Here is a 16,067-nt window from a genome sequence, read left to right on the forward strand (position 1 = left end):
ATAAGCACAGCTTTGGAATTAATGTAAAGCATTAAGCAAGCTTTGTATTTTTGTACAGATGAACATGCCTCAGATAAAACTGATTCAAATTAAGTGTAATTACTCAAAAAAAAATTGATACCAAAATTGAAAGTTTATTTAAACAAAAGTCCATGCCAGTATAACTCTTAAAGCTGGTTCAATGCTTGTTTCAAGTAAAGAGCTGTAACAGCACAGGCAGACTTCCCTTTTGAACTTTCATCCTTTCCTCTGCTGAACAAGAATCTTGGTTTGGTCAAGCATGTATGCAGGCTTGGGTTCCAGCTCTACCTGGTGGTCAATATGCTGAAGGAAAAAGGTTATTTTCATACATAGAGCAGAACAAAATTACTACTGCATTTGGAAAAAAAAAAACAAAACCAAAACACACACACTTCTGTATGTAAACTATTAACACACATATCCTGTGAGAAAATGTAAACTAAACTCAGTTCCTAAATGGAGTCTAAAGTTATTCCCCAGGAAATTCAGCCATGGCCTGTTGTATGTAAAGTAGCAGATGACAGCTGTAGTTGCTACACAAGACTAAAAGGTTTGGAGTTTCCTTTTGCTGAGGTCTATGAACAGTTTCCTAATGAGACAGCTGTTTTGTAGGAAGGAAAGGAACTAGTGTTGCAATTCAAACTGCAATCAAAATTGACAGCGCAGGAGTTTATTTGGCACTCTATGTTATAAGCAAAAGTGAATTCTATGGTATTGTAAAAGAGCAAAATAGCTTAATTGTTTCACCTTGTTTCGCAAAGATGGGTTTTACATGTTGCGGTTTTCAGAGCTTTGCAAGTCTAGCCTCCCAGTGCTATCAGCTGGCTCATATGGAGTTTGGAATTTAGTAGAAGTGTCTTAATCTCACGATACTGACTATGAAGGGAGGCAGTAGCCATGATTCTGTAGTTGTCATGCTCCCTGAAGTTTAAACAAAACAAAGGCATTCAATGCCAGAAATTTGCCCTCCCTTGCTGAGGGTGGCAAGGAAAGAGGTGATTTTATTTTGCCTTGCTTCATAGTCCTTCACAGAGGTCATCTGCTTTGGCTTTTTAGATGCATACAATTTTGAAGGCATGCTAGAACCTAGTGTAATTAATTCCCATGCTAGCTAGTTGTAACATTTAGCTCTTAGTCTTTAAGAAGAGCACGAGGATTAGCTTTGGTAAAGAACAAAGCACAGCAGTCATCTTTTCAAGCACCTTGCTGCCTGCCCAGCTCTGTAGCTCTCTCAAGGGATTTGTGTCCCCTCTGCAAAGTTACCAAAGAAAAATTACGCAGGATGTTTGAAAAGAGTAATGGGAAAGGTGGTAGAGTGAGCCTTCAAAACGCCTTCAGATTTGCCAGTTTTGAAACCAGCTATTAGTTTTTGAAGGGTCTTACCTGGTAGCTGTTCAAAACCTACCGCATGTGCAGGTTCAACATGTGAAACAGCACAAGAGCCTCTGTCAGAGCTGCTGACAGCAGCACCCACGCCAGTGCCCTTTAGTTAAGGCCCTGCTCAGGAAGCGAGGGCGGGCGGCCACAACTTCCACCTCCAAGTAACTGCTTGACCGCCTGGGTGCAGGCTGGGACACTGCCAAGGCTCACACAGCACTCGAGTTAAAAGAGCAGGTTCAGCCAAAAGGCTGAAGCACTCAGCAGGGACAGAAGAGACCGTTTTGGATTAAACAGCCACTAGGTAGCAGTTCTGTGCACAGGACTGCCCAGGAGCTGCTCCAGCTTAGGCTCAGATGTGCCCTCATCCCTCATCCTCTCTGGCCCTGGAACTTTTCTGTCAGCTACAGCACTGCAACGCTTCAACAGGAGCATGACTCTGTCCCCTTCCTGTAGTTAACATCCAGCTAGTCAGAAATTTGCACACCTCAAACTCATTGTTTTTTCCCCAGGATATGGCCCTAGCAAAGAATGGCCACACTCCTTGCTTCACGTGCACTCACCCCAAGATTTGGGCAGCAAGAAAACTCAGTTCTGCCTTCTGCCCGTGTGCATTTGGTCCCACCGTGGCCTAACCGCTTTTGATTTTGGAAAAGAGAAAAGAAAAAAACACTGTCTAGCATTTCTTCCACTTGTATTTTTGAGGGAAGGCAGAGCAAACGAGCCCGTCATTCCCCTAGCACCCAAGGCCAGAGCAGGGGGAGCTGTGCTGTGACCGCTGCGGGCACCATGTCCCTCAGCGCCGGGGCAGAGCCACGCAGTCGCCCCCAGCGCTAGCGGCTGGGTGAGGATTGCCGAGGCTCTGCCTTGGGAAGCGAGGAGGCAGCAAGCACCAAGGCCGGTGTCAGCCTCCTCCGTGCCTCAGCGTGCTCCCAGGTGAATTCCTGTCAGGCAGGGCCGCGTCCCGCCTTCCGGGAGGTGAGAGGTCAAGTCTTGGATGGAGCTGGGATTAAATCCCTGTTGCTGCCTCAGGTATCTATCCCGTCGGTTGTGTTTTCAGGCACTTAGTTCTGCTCAGGCCTCACAGCTCCATCTGCACAGACTGCCTGGAAGATCCCCTTTAAAGCCCTTGTTTTCCCCAGGCCCCTAGCATGCCTGGAGGGCAGACAAACACCTTCAGTCCCCTCCTTTGTGGAAGGAAGTCGGATGCTTTAAGCACGGAGCTATAATGCAATAAGCCAAGCTATTTATCGCTGTCTCTAGGGCAGAATCCTCTCACTGTTCAACAAGAAACCAAACCACAAACAATTGACACACAGGAAAAGAAAGGGGAGAAAGAAAACCCCCAGTGCTACAAGGAGGTGGGCAGGGCTAGCAGTTACGAAGAACAGACAAATTCATCTCCATCTAAATTGATGTTTTTAGGTACAGGCATGTTTAAAAGGAAAGCTTAGACATTTGCATTTCATGAGATATTCAAGTCACATTCAAAAGATGCTTACAGCACAGAGGCTTCACTACCACGATTTGGCACTTTCAGCTAGGACAGCTTCTTGCTGCAGCTTCTGGCGGCGCTCATGTTACTGCAGCACCCGCCAAGTGAAAGATCTGCTACCATACCTAACTACGGCACTGCACTACGCTGGAACGCATATAAAGTGCTTCAGAAGCCATTCTGGTTGCCAAGCATTCGGGAGGGAATTAAAACAGCTTGCCCAACAACAAAGACCAGCCCTCTTACATTTCAGGAAGCACAGCGAGCAGGCTTCCAAGGACTGAGGGTAGAGCATTTCTCTTCCACCTACCAGCCACATACACAGCAAAAGTTCTTGTTCCAAAGTCAGGATAAAAACACTACCAGGAACAATTTATGAATACGTATTTACACAAGATACTTTTTCATTAGAATTACAGACTTCATAGGAAATCAAAGTAGACAAAGGAATATGTGCAATTTTGCAGAAGCATCGAAAACATTCAAACTATAAATATCCTGATAGCACTACTAAAATTCTTAGTTTTACACACAGGCTGATGGTACTCTACTGAGGAAAAACTAAGGTTTTGTGCCACAACTGTAAATCAAGTACAGTAATGTATTAACATTCCGGCAACATAGATAACACCTGCACTGAACAGTGCGATACTGTTAAATCAATCCACTGATCTATTGAAGATCAAAGTACAAATCTGTATTTTTATTGATTTGGCAGCGTTGCTTATGGAGAAACAAATGCACTAGTTAAACCAGTACATTGTCATACTGCTCCAGTTACAAAAAACATCCAGGACTTTCATAGAGCTACAAACGCATCATAACTTCATGATTTTTCCCCAAATGATGATATCCACGTGAAGTAAATATAGCAAAGATACTCAAGTTTGTATCCTTCATTCTGTTACACTGACAAACATACACCACCACTTAATAAATAGAAATGCAGCAGTTCATCCACATAATAGCAAATATTTTTGTACCCTAATCCACCACTGAAGTTCAGTTTGTACAAAACAGTCTTTTCTACAGAGTGGAAAAAAAATACCTTCTTCTCATCAAGGTGCAAGCTAAGCTTTGAAACTTAAATGAATGTGCTTTTATTCTTTTCATGGACAATAAAAAGAGTTTCAAGGACCTTCTGATTTATCTGAAAATGCATAAATTTGGTCACATGTGGATTTCTTCATTGCTCAGGTTTAATGGACTATTCAGTATCACTGACGTTGTGCTTTTACTCCTCTTGAACAGTATCATTCCAAGAGTTATGGAGATCAAATTAACGCAAATGACGACCTCAGAGTTCTAGAAACACGTGTCCTCATTGTAATACAAGACCAACCTAAAGGAAGAAGGAAAATGCAGTTTTTTAGTTCAAGTACAGCAATAAATCTAAACATTATTTTCTGGTTTTCTGCACCTGAATCACGGATCTTAAACACATCTTTAAAAAAAATGAAGAAAAAAATTTAAACTCCTCCCATTTTGGCCAGGATAGATGAAAGCATTATTATACCTAACACAGTTCAGAAACTTTTTTTTAAGAGTCCCTTACCTTTTCAGATTCCATGCCAGGACACCTCCAGTTGTACAAATAATACTGCAAATTTCCATCTCCAATCCCAAACTTGAGTTTTTCCAGGAATGTTTTGTTTTCCATTAAGTCTAGTGCATTGAACACATCAAATCCTTTCTGGCAATAGCAAAACATTTTTAAAATTTTACTTATGAAGTTTCAAATGACACACAAATAATACTTTCCATAGAGGCATAATGATATCCAAGGGACTAATCTAATTAAGTGGAAAAGAAAAAATATACGGGAATAAATCTTTCCATTTAATTAGATATACATACAAAGAAAGTATCCCAAGGTAAAAGGTCTGAGGAGTCCCTCAAACACCCCCCTTTGTTTTATTTTTCTGGACACGCATTTTTTACACCCTGTGACATACAGGGCTTTGACACACATGGCCTACTCCAGATGAGGCTGTGTAAGTACAGCTTATGCTGGCTGTCAGTCATTTGTACTTGTTATTGATAAACATTTTTGTACCTTAATCCTTTTCTGAAGTGGTATTTCCTTTAGAAATCAAATCTGACACGTCACGCTCCCTCCCTTATTCATGCACTCTCTGCCAACTTCTCTTCCTCTACCTCCCAAATTCACTACTCTGAATGAGCCAGTTTGCTCTTCTCTGCGTGCAGCAACATTGCTGATTTAGTTGTAGCACAGCGTACTATGCTGCAACACAAACACATTGAATCCCAACTTACTCTGAACTCTTCATAAGCAACTTAAAAATAAGGCCAGTTAAGCCATCACAGTGACAAGCATCATGTATGAACAGCTGAATTTGCCTGGAGGCTGGATAAAACAGTCCATTTACTTGCAATTAACTGCAAGGCAGGCTGACCTAGGAACCTGGAGTCTTAGCAGCATGAAAGCAGAGCACCAGGAGGACTTTCTATATTCTAACACAAAAATAGCAGAGTTACAAAACAGTAATGCTTAGTTACTTAAGCACAAGACCATTCTTTGCTCAGTATAAAAATTACACTTTTTTTTTCCAATAAGCACCCTGTGTTACAAAAAGGGGGTTTTCATCAGTTTAGGATTATTTAAAAGAAAAAGTCACAAATATAAACAGTGAATTTAGTAAGGTTCCTTACACAAAGATCATTCTGTGCACAGATGAAGCTACGCTAAGTTAAATGTGCTGTGAAAAACGTGCAGAAACAAGACAAGGTGAGCAGAGAAGAAGAGAAGCAGGGGAGAACACAGATATACTGTATGTATAGACACACTGATGAAGCTTTGCAATTAAGCACTGGAAATTCAAATAAATGTTAAATTTCCCTGACGTAGCTTTAACTCACTATCTAAACATCAACACGTTAGGCTCAGGTTACTCTTTTCTGGGAGGTGTAAGAAGTTGCTGTTCAAAGGTACTTGCTGCACCCCTCTGCCAGTAGAGCACTCCAAAAGTGAACTGTCCTACACCTTGAAACAGTGTCAGCTTGGACCACAAAACAGGGTTTGGAGGGGATCATCATACCACTCTCCCCATGCAGTACACATGGAATGTACGTGCATAGCTCCAAATTTGGGATTTCACTTAGGAGGTCAGGCATTTTGCCCAGTAATTACTAAGATTTTATCAGACTTGGTTCTAAGCTAGTTTTATATACTGTAATAAGAAAATAAAACATCAACATTCAACTGACATGCAACTTGGAAACAATTTACTGAGTTGGATTTCTACCCTCCAAATACATTCTTTGGATATAACAGTGTAGAATGGTTTATGGCAGGTTAAGCCCAGCCAAAAGCCAAACACCCACCCAGCATCTTGCTCACCCCTCTCCTGTGGGACAGGGAGGTAGTGCTGGGATGTGCAACACCTGCACAGCTCTCCACCACAGAATATATTGCCACAGTGTTGTACCACACCCCCATGAAAGCCTAAACCCTTATAATTCCTATGCAAGGACTCTTACAGTCTCTTCCCTTCCATTTAACTAAATCACGTCTCAGTGTTATTCCACACACAAAGCACTGCTTAAAAATTAAAACATGATGTTGTCTATGTACCTTCACAGGCAGCAGTTAGTAACAAGACAGTTTTTAAATATTTTTAATATTAAAATATTTAATATTCAATATTTTTAATAGAACTTATTAACTCAAAGGGAAAATATTTTAGTGATACTTTCCATTCTTCTGATACTGAGTGAATAAGGTTGCCAGTGTGCTGTTGGATATATGAACAGTTCAAGCTATTACAAATGTTTTCATCTTCATGCACTTGTCATTCACTAACATCGCTCAAAGTAAAGAGGAAAACCAAATGCAGCATCTTATATTTCAATATATATTGTATTGAAGTCTCATCAAATACACTATGCTGTAGACAGTAAAACAAAACAGAACGCAATGGAATGTATAAATTACTGTCAGTTCTTACCTTGCCATTACTTCTTTCATGAAAGTATTCTTAGAAGTAGAAGAAAAAAATACTTACCAACTTAGCTATTATGAGTGCATCATTCATTAAGTCCAAGAGGGGGGTCTCTGTATGAATATTGTAAAAGGAATAGGCAGCTTTCAGGCTTTTATGAACAGGATGGTGCATCACTGTTGAAGGTAACGTGTAGAAACTCAGGAAGTCTGTTAAAATACCATTTGAGCCCTACAAAAGAAAAAGCCAATTAATAAATAACCACTCAGTTATTGGTTAGGCTACCACAGAGGTTCTAGAGAAAGTAAGTAATAAATGCAGCACAGTTTTGCACGCCATAACTATTACAGAATAAGAGGTAATGCTGGCTAAGAATTGAAGAAACTGAAGAAACTGTCTCATCCCTCAGGCCAATTCTGCTGCTTGTAGACTCTTCTGTAGGTTTCTGGCCCTGAATTCACAGAAGACAAAAACCAACCCCAACTTTCTTTTTCCAGCTGGGGAAAAGAAGGGGAGGTGGGAAGGAGAGAGGCATTATGGAAGAGTCCATTGAACATTAGATTCACTGCAGAGTAAGTAGGAAAAAATATTTTACTGAATCAGACTATAAGAAAAAAAAACACACAACAAAATCCACACAACTACCACAAATTAGCAGGTGCCCCTAAAAATGGTTTTAAAGAATACTGCAGAAACCTATCCATCAGCTTAGGGAATGATACTGAATTCAAACCAAATCCTTTCATCAGTCATAATTTTTTATTTTTTATTTTTATTTTTTTTTTAAAAAAGCAGATTTGAAGACCGTTACTTACTACCATGTCACATCTCCAGAGAAGCAGAGGAGAGCAGGGGGCATGGTGTGGGAAGATTGTTTTTAAAACATTGAAATATTACAGCAAAGAACCTTGTAAGACAGTGATATTTTGAGATTTGAAAATTCTTCTATAAAATATCCTGTTATAAGAGAGCTGCTCCTTTGTCACGTCCAAACAAGCATTTCCTCACAACGAGAATGCAATACAAAGAACAAATTTGGAATCATGACAGCAAATCCCAACTACAGCATGTTTTTCATTCTGTCTGCATTTCATAAACTTGATGCTGACGTGAACTTTTACAAATGGCATTCGTGTTTACATTCCTGAGGTAGTTAGAGAGTGCTTTACCTCTACTACAAAAGTGTCAATAATATGATCCCGAGGCAGGAACCAGTGGGCCACCTCTTCCTCATCCATCACAGGAGCAAGATTAAACTGCTTCAAGTAAGTGTTGATTAATTCTTGTACTGCTTTAGTATCTTTTTGTTCCATTGGTCTCAAACCTGAAGTCTTTGTAGCCTTATTGTAACAAAGAAAAATAAACGTTAAGATGTCGAAAGGAAAATTGCACACACAGCAAGGGCTGGAAATAGGTTGCAGAGTCATTCCACTTGCTATAATGCATTCATTATTAGCCTACTTTACCCCAGCCACCTAATTCATTACACTATTTTACAAAACTGCTTTCAATCAGAATTCCCCCTCTTCTAATTATTGAGACAGTCTGGGGCACTTCAATCTTTATATTCCATTATTGAAACAACTTCATTTCTCCAGAGAAGGAGATGCTACTGCCAACAGCCTAGACTTCATACATTTTGTATTTCTTTTTTTTTTTTCAGGTCAGTCTTTATTTCTTATCTTCTTCTAAGCTACCTAGAGCCCAGATACAGAAACAAAACATAAAGCAACTTCCATGTCAGAAGCTAAGCTGAAGACAAGAACACCTCTAATTCAAGTTTACAAAAATTAGTCAAGCTATAAACCAAAGTCAACTGATAATGTTTAATTAGAAAACTTTTAACACAAAACTCCACCTATTTTTAGTGCTTGTAAACTCACTTCTGCCAACTCAAGTTTCTATACAGGCTCAACTGCTGTTATGTTAACAAGAAAACTCCTTGTAACTTCAAGCTTTCTGAAGTTAAAAAAAAGTTACCATACTTCAGCAAATACTGCACTTCTCTTGACTGTAAACATTCGAAGAGGGAGGAAAAAAAAAAAAGCTTTCCAATCCTATGAAGTAAAGGTTTAAACAGAGGTGACTAAAATTTTCTCCCCGATTTTTATTAGTTTTCCTGAGTATTTCCTTGGAGGGAGAGAATGCTCATTCTCTTTCAGAGCTCATTTATCCTGCTTCATCTGAGCCACATACTTGGGCATGTACCACATTAATCACAGCAAAGTCAATTGCAAGAGCAGCCAGGTAGTGGCTTGATTACTGGAAGCCTGAAATTAGTGTAACTGATTATTCTTTCCTCCCAGGGATTTATTCTGGAGGAGGTCTTTATTCACACACTCTGGAATTCAGCAGCCAGATGAAAAATCAAGGCACATTTTGCCACCTCCGTGTGCTGGGTCTAATCTTCCTCCTGTCCTGCACAGCCTATGGTTTGTCCCCACAACAGCACATCTTCTAGTATTTTAAATGCCCTGAATCCTTAAGGGTATTCACTTGATTTGTCTGCATGGCTCTTCCTATGCTGTATTTTGTTCATAACCTCCCTAGGAATGGCAATATGAAACATTAATTTGTTCCCTTTGAACCTTCCTCTCTCTTCTAAAGCTATATACAGGAGCACAAAGGGAGGAAAAGCAGCTGGGCTGGAACATCTTTATTTCCCCACAACACTCAGAATGGCCACACCTAAATGATTATTTCTAGTTCCAGAAGGGAAGAAGAGTGCACAGAACTGGGCTAAATTTTGTTTCTCCACTCCACACACCAAGCTGCACAGGGCACGGACCCACATGAGTGTCCTAGCTCTGGAGCTCAGTCAAGAAAAGCCATACAAAGACACCATCCATGTTCCTGCCCTCATTCTAAACCCATCCAAACTTTATACCCCCTCACTGCTCAAGAGATTAAACACTTAAACCCTTCCAACATTTTTTTTAAACTAATTTATCTATAGATACATACACAAACACTGCCTTCAGTGAGGGTGATATCTTACTAACATAATTACTGCATTTCCTTTATCATTTCTGAAAACCTATTCAGTTCATACTGTTTGCATGATTAGGATTGATTAATTCCTCTTAAAGGGAGATGAGCTCCCAGTGGCAATGATATTCCAAGGACTCTAAGAAAAGAGGTCAGAATGCCAGAAACAGTGTTTGGTGCTGAGGGACATTAAGGTGGCGGTAAAGAACTCAAAAAGCTTTTGTTTTAGGACAGTTTGGCCTGAACGAACCAGTTTGTTTAACGTAACTGATAACAGCCTCAGACTGAGGATAGATATTCACAAAAGCACTCAAACCTTTCCACAGAAAAAGAAATTTGAAAAATTTACAGCACAAAAACTAAACAGAAGACATTAACAAAAATACTGTATCTTTATTTTCCATGGAGAATCTCCCATGGCCCATCTAAAAGTAAATGAACAACGGAGCATCTATTATCTATTTGGACATCTCTATAAGTACTGTATTTTCTGAATAAGATGGTGCATTCTTAGATTTCCATAATTTGTTACTCTGTTCCAATTTGGGTTTTACACTAAAGGGAGATGATCAAGGTACAGCTGCTCTGGTTTCTAATGACTCCCTGTAGTTACATTTTTTTGTTCCGTACGTAAGATCCTTATCCTATTCTTTCGACTATTCTTGTCCTGCACTGTTTCCATGAGAAACAGTACTGGACTTGCCGGTGAAACCTCTATTTGAAGTTGTCCACTGGACTTCTTAAAATGTCTTCAGATTTGATGAAACCTATATTTAGCTCTCCAAGATTAAAACCTAATTAATTTGGTTATTAACGCTTAAGCTCTGAAAACTGCTGCCTTGCACACAAGGGAGAAGCCGTATGTGCAGACACAGGGAGCACGCAGGCAGCACAGGAAACAAGTCTCACTGGCAGCAGAAGTTGAGATGAAGACATGGCAGGGGCTTTACACTGAGGAGTGCTTAGCATGTTACTCAGATGTGCCGGTAACGTGATGCTGCAGGCACTGTTGTTAAGTATAACCAACAGAAATAATTCCCCAAAGTCAGATAAATCATTACAAAGTATATTATTTTAAAAAATGTATTTTTTTTTATCCCAAAGGGAAGGTTTGCTTACATAAAAAGGTTTACTGATCTGGCACTGGTCCAAAGGACTGCCTGCAATCCCTCCAAAGAGAAAGGTAGCTTTTGCAAGCAAAGAAATTGCTTTCAATCATATAGCTTAGACTGCCTTCTATAGCCTGTTACAGCAATGAGATTTTTTGATAGTGCATCTCAGACTACTTACAGTGACTTGCCCTGTCAAGGAAATGCATCCTAAGGCTTTTTGCCAGCCTTGCTATTAGCTGAAAATATGGGAAAATATTTTTAACTAACCTTGCGATGCCAGAACGTTTTTTTTTGGCCAGACCATGCAAATAACAGTACACAACATTCTGAGGCAGCTTTTGCTGAGCCTACTCATTGCAGAAGAACAATGTTCTCTGACATACAAGAAAAAGCTTGAAGAAAAACAAACAAATAAAAAAATAAACCAATTCCACTGTACTCAATCAACTTTTGAACAGACTTCTCCAAGAATTTTAAGCCATGAGCTGTTAATTTTCTACTCCAGTAATTTTCTGTCAGATTAATCAAACCTAGAATAATCATACGCATCTTCAACTCGATCTCACACATTAATGAAGTCAAGGTTTCTGAATTTATTTACTTTTCTAAAGGCTTTTGAGCCATTTATATTTTCTCTACACACAAACCTACGCTTCCAGCAATAGTCTCTTCTGTCTAGTGTGGCCCTTATTTCTGGTTGGTGAAAAAGACCGTATTTTCCTATGCCCTGCATGCACTGCCTGCCTTTCCACACCAAAGCCTGCGCTGTCAGAAACAGATGGAAGGTTATTTCGAGCCTCACAATAACTGTGGGGATTCTCTAGAAGATATACTGCTTACATCAGGAAGTCTGTAGAGCTTCATTGTTCTTTGTAGAGTCATGTTTCTACTCAAATGTGAAAATTTCACCTCCACCAATTTTCTGGGGTTCAGTGATCGATGCCAATACCTGCAAATAAAATTCATGAGATTAGGTAGTGTTTTAAGTACAGATTTACTTGTATTCATTTCTTTAATTTCTTGCACTGCTCCTCCCCTCCAGATTTGTTTCCTAGCAAGCCTGTACCGATGCCTGTAAGAGGCTTGAGCCAATAAAAAAACAAACCCCACCAAAAACAAAACAAACTAAAAAAGGGAAAGCTACATGTAAGCAATAGCTTCTAAACAAGCCCACAGTCACTGTATTTTGGATCCAAGCAAATTATGGAACAAGTAAGAACAAGGTGAAACATTTCAGTACCTGCCACAGCCCTGACAATCTCACCGTACTTACATCACAAAATTTATTTTCTTAACAGACAGGTCCCTCTCTGCTCGTGTCTCTAAGTAGTTTGTTGAAGGGCCTCTTCTAGGAGATCATTGTGCAACAGCACATCCCTGGTTACTGTAGCACAGCATGGCTTTTTGTCTGTCTTTACCTACAGAAAGCTGTAGGATCTTTGGTGTCGCTACATACAAACACAATTTCAAATCAAACGGCTCATAAATGATTTCAAATCAAAAGGCTCATAAATGAGCACTCTGTTTTCAGAAGGATACTGTTGAAACTGAACTTCTCCCTGCACAAATAAAATCCACTCCAAGCAAATGAACTTATAGGTTGTTACATACAACGTTTTCCACACGATAGTTTTCCCATCTTTATCACATGCCGATCAAGTCCTCCTTTCTTCAGGAAAGATGAAAGCACTTCAAAAAAGAAAATCATACAATTCCCAGAAACCCTCTGCCATCTTTGGCAAGCAACCAGGTCAACAGGGAAGTGTCCCAGCTGGGAAGCAGGCCACTTGAAAAACACAGGTATACAATGCTGCCATTGCTAGCACGGCTTCCACCAGAAGGTCAACAGAGGTATCTATTAATCTATTTGAGGTACAATAAACAAACCCAAAATTAGATTTTAGCCTGAGAAGTTGTTTTATCCAAGGCACTGAGGGGAAAAAAAAAGAAGCCAAGAAAACCTCATATGCACTTGGGCTTTTAGGTTAGATTCAACTCCACAGCATTCTATTTCTTTTAACATTATGCTCTTGTAAGTGGTTTATGTGGCAAGGTTTTGGTACTGAGGAGCTGCAGTGGTGGCCTTTATGAGAGGAGCCCAGAAGCTGCCACATGCTAGGTAAGAGCCAGAGCTCCAAAAGGGACCTGCCACTGGCTAAAGCTGAGCCAGTGAGCAATGTTGGTTGCACCTCTGTGAGAGCAGATTTAAGAAAGGGAAAAAAAAAAACTTCTGCACAACAGCAGCTGGGAGAATGAGAAGTGAGAAGCAGCCCTGCAGCCCCCAAGTCCAGTGCAGGAGGAGGGCAGGAGGTGCTCCACGCATGCAGCAGCAGTTCCCCTGCAGCCTGTGGAGAGGCCCCTGGTGGAGCAGGCTGTCCCCCTGCAGCCCATGGGTCCCACATGGAGCAGATCTCCATGCTGCAGCCCGTGGAGGAGCCCACAGTGGAGCAGGTGGATGTGGCCTGGAGGAGTCTGCGGCCCACGGAGAGCCCCCGCAGGAGCAGGCCCCGGGCTGGAGCTGCAGCCCGTGGAGAGAGGAGGGTGGGTGGAGGAAAAGGTGTTTTGAGTTTGCTTTTAGTTCTCACTGTTCTAGTCTGCTATCAGTAGGCAATAAATTACATTAATCTCCCTTGTGCTAAGTCTTTTGCCCACAACAATAATTGGCGAGTGATCTCCCTGTCCTTATTTCAACCCACAAGCTTTTTAAATTATATTTTCTCCCCCTGTCCTTTTGAGGAGGAGGGACAAGAAGGTAGTATGGCGGAGCTGAGCTACCAACTGGTGTGAAACCATAACAGCCAATTACACAAAATGCTCATTAAAATGACTGCTACAGTATTATTATGAACATCACCTAGGTTACCTGCAAGTAGCCACAGGTTTGGGGAGTACCACTCCAGCAGTGTAAACAGCCTGAAAAATTCCTTCCAGGTTTACTCTTCTGGTTATTTCCCGAATCAGTACAGGTGCTACCCGTTTAGATCTCAGTTTCTTATGGACACACAGAAAATTGATTTCTACCATTTTCTTCACACTAAAAAAGAGATTAAGTAGTGAAAAACAAAAAAAAACAACAAAAAAAAACAGTAACAAACAACTGCCCCTGCATATTGCATATTTTTAAATGCATACTTTAAGATTTCCATGTTGTAACAGAAGGATCTGAGGTAAAAATATATCAGCCTGTGACAAACTACATCTGCAGCTAATACTAATCTACGATAGTGTGACATTGGTGGCAAACTGTACAATACACAAGCAGCATCTAAGGTGTTCGTGATACTCCACTTTCAGGGCTTTATCAAGACTTAACCCATTACCAACTTTAAGATCCTGAAAGACATCCAAGAACATGCTAAGTGGTATCATAATACTTCATGATTGTCAGCATATGACTATCTGGCCAAGGAAGGTCATCTGACTAGGTACCCTTTAAATAAATAAAACGGCATAGACAATTCATCTGTATCATCCATCAGTAAGAAAATTCCTTAAATATTTATTGCTGGTTTTCACTGTAAGGATGCCACAAACTTTTTGAAAACAAGCAAACAAACCAAAAAAAGACTCCACAACCCCATTTAAAAATCTCTGCTATATGCAAAGGATTTTTCTTTCTCTCTACGGTCACTGAGCCTCTTTCTCTCTACAAGTTCTCCACGGCAATGGATGCCACTTTAAGATTTGTTTCATGGTGTTACTCTTTTACAAATAAAAAAGTAATGGTGCATTTTACCTGTCATAAATACGAATATTTGCAGGGATGGCACTTATGAATCCTACCAGTTTTTTGTTTGAAGACACTCTAACACCACAGTGCCATTGGGGTAACCAGCCCGGAGGACGTAGTGCCCTAGAATTGATGACAGAAATAATTACAAATTACTGCCTAAGAAGATGTAATAAAAACAATCTTCTTTGCACTCCAGCCAGAACAGAATGTGGAACTTTCTACTCACCACAGAAGAAATTCAGGTGAATAATCAAACCTAAACATATTATCATCATCTTCTACGTAATTCTCATTTAACAGTGTGTATAATTCCTTTAGCTGAAAACACACGTAGGAAGAAAAAAAATCAAAGATTTATCCACACACACCAGTGAGAATATACTTCAGTGATTTTAAGGTACATATAAAACTGTGATACTTACAACTTCGGCATTGCTAAGATCCAACGTGTCCCACATAAAACCCTGTGGCAAAGAATATGGCTCTAGACGGACATTGTCCTTATCTGGTTCAATTGCACCATGTGAAGTTATAACTTCGTCTTTTCAGGAAGGAAGAAAGCAAGAGGGGAGAAAAAGAAACAAAGAAAGAAACAACAAACAGTTACACTGCTAGCTTCCCAATTAGTTCTCAAAAACTGCATTTAACTCGCATCATATTTTTTCTCAGAATTACGTGACAGGAACATGAGGCTTTTAGAAATGCTTAAAAAAATCGCATTATTAGCTTATGCTACTTCTCAGTTCTTACAGATTGCATTCAGACTAACTACTACTTCATCAGAATACCTATAGCCAAGCACAGAACTACTCTACCTCAACTGATGGCCAGTATTTCATAACACAAGGCACCAATTTATCAGCACATGCACAGCACCTAACCAGCTATGAAATCCCAGGTCTTATCAGGAGAAATGTGTTGTACTGACAGCCAACAAACTATGGCTTGGATCCTGTTTTCAGCTGACTTGAATAGACCTGAGCTCAGCAGTACTACTACTCAGGAGCAGAAACACAGCAAAGGCAGGGCTTTTAAGAGATGCTGGAGAAATATTAAATTTATTCCTGAAATTGTACATGAAAATCTGCTTTCTCCCCTTCCCTTAATTTACAGTTCTAGTGATTCAGTACGTAACAGCTAGCTGTGAACAGAAACTGCTCCTCTTCTTTGGAGCAGCACCTGCCAAACACAGCACGTACTTCTCCCAGGTGATGTCCAGTTTGGAAGGCCATCATTACACAAACTCTGGAAGTATCAACCACCTAAATGCTGCTGCCACTACATGGCAGACTTGACCTAGTATTATATACCAAAGGATCTATTGCTAACAACCTTAACTGTAAGGCAGACCGATTCTGAATGCAAAGATCCCTATGGCT

General features: G+C 40.3%; 1 protein-coding gene across 2 annotated transcripts in view; it reads right to left on the bottom strand.

Moving 5' to 3' along the window:
- Positions 1-114: 114 nt before the first annotated feature.
- Positions 115-16,067, bottom strand: part of NMT2 (N-myristoyltransferase 2) — a 31,170-nt gene continuing 15,217 nt past the window's right edge. For both annotated transcript variants that reach the window (XM_038173730.2, XM_072033671.1), the window contains 9 exons: positions 15,111-15,229; positions 14,915-15,006; positions 14,692-14,808; positions 13,819-13,989; positions 11,796-11,904; positions 8,025-8,195; positions 6,919-7,086; positions 4,449-4,586; positions 115-4,235 (listed from right to left, as the gene is read on the bottom strand). In XM_038173730.2, the coding sequence (XP_038029658.1) occupies positions 4,215-4,235; positions 4,449-4,586; positions 6,919-7,086; positions 8,025-8,195; positions 11,796-11,904; positions 13,819-13,989; positions 14,692-14,808; positions 14,915-15,006; positions 15,111-15,229 (1,106 nt within the window). In that variant the 3' untranslated portion in view covers positions 115-4,214. The remainder of the gene's footprint in view (positions 4,236-4,448; positions 4,587-6,918; positions 7,087-8,024; positions 8,196-11,795; positions 11,905-13,818; positions 13,990-14,691; positions 14,809-14,914; positions 15,007-15,110; positions 15,230-16,067) is intronic.

This window comes from Anas platyrhynchos, chromosome 2 (assembly GCF_047663525.1).
Source record: "Anas platyrhynchos isolate ZD024472 breed Pekin duck chromosome 2, IASCAAS_PekinDuck_T2T, whole genome shotgun sequence".
Taxonomy (NCBI): domain Eukaryota; kingdom Metazoa; phylum Chordata; class Aves; order Anseriformes; family Anatidae; genus Anas; species Anas platyrhynchos.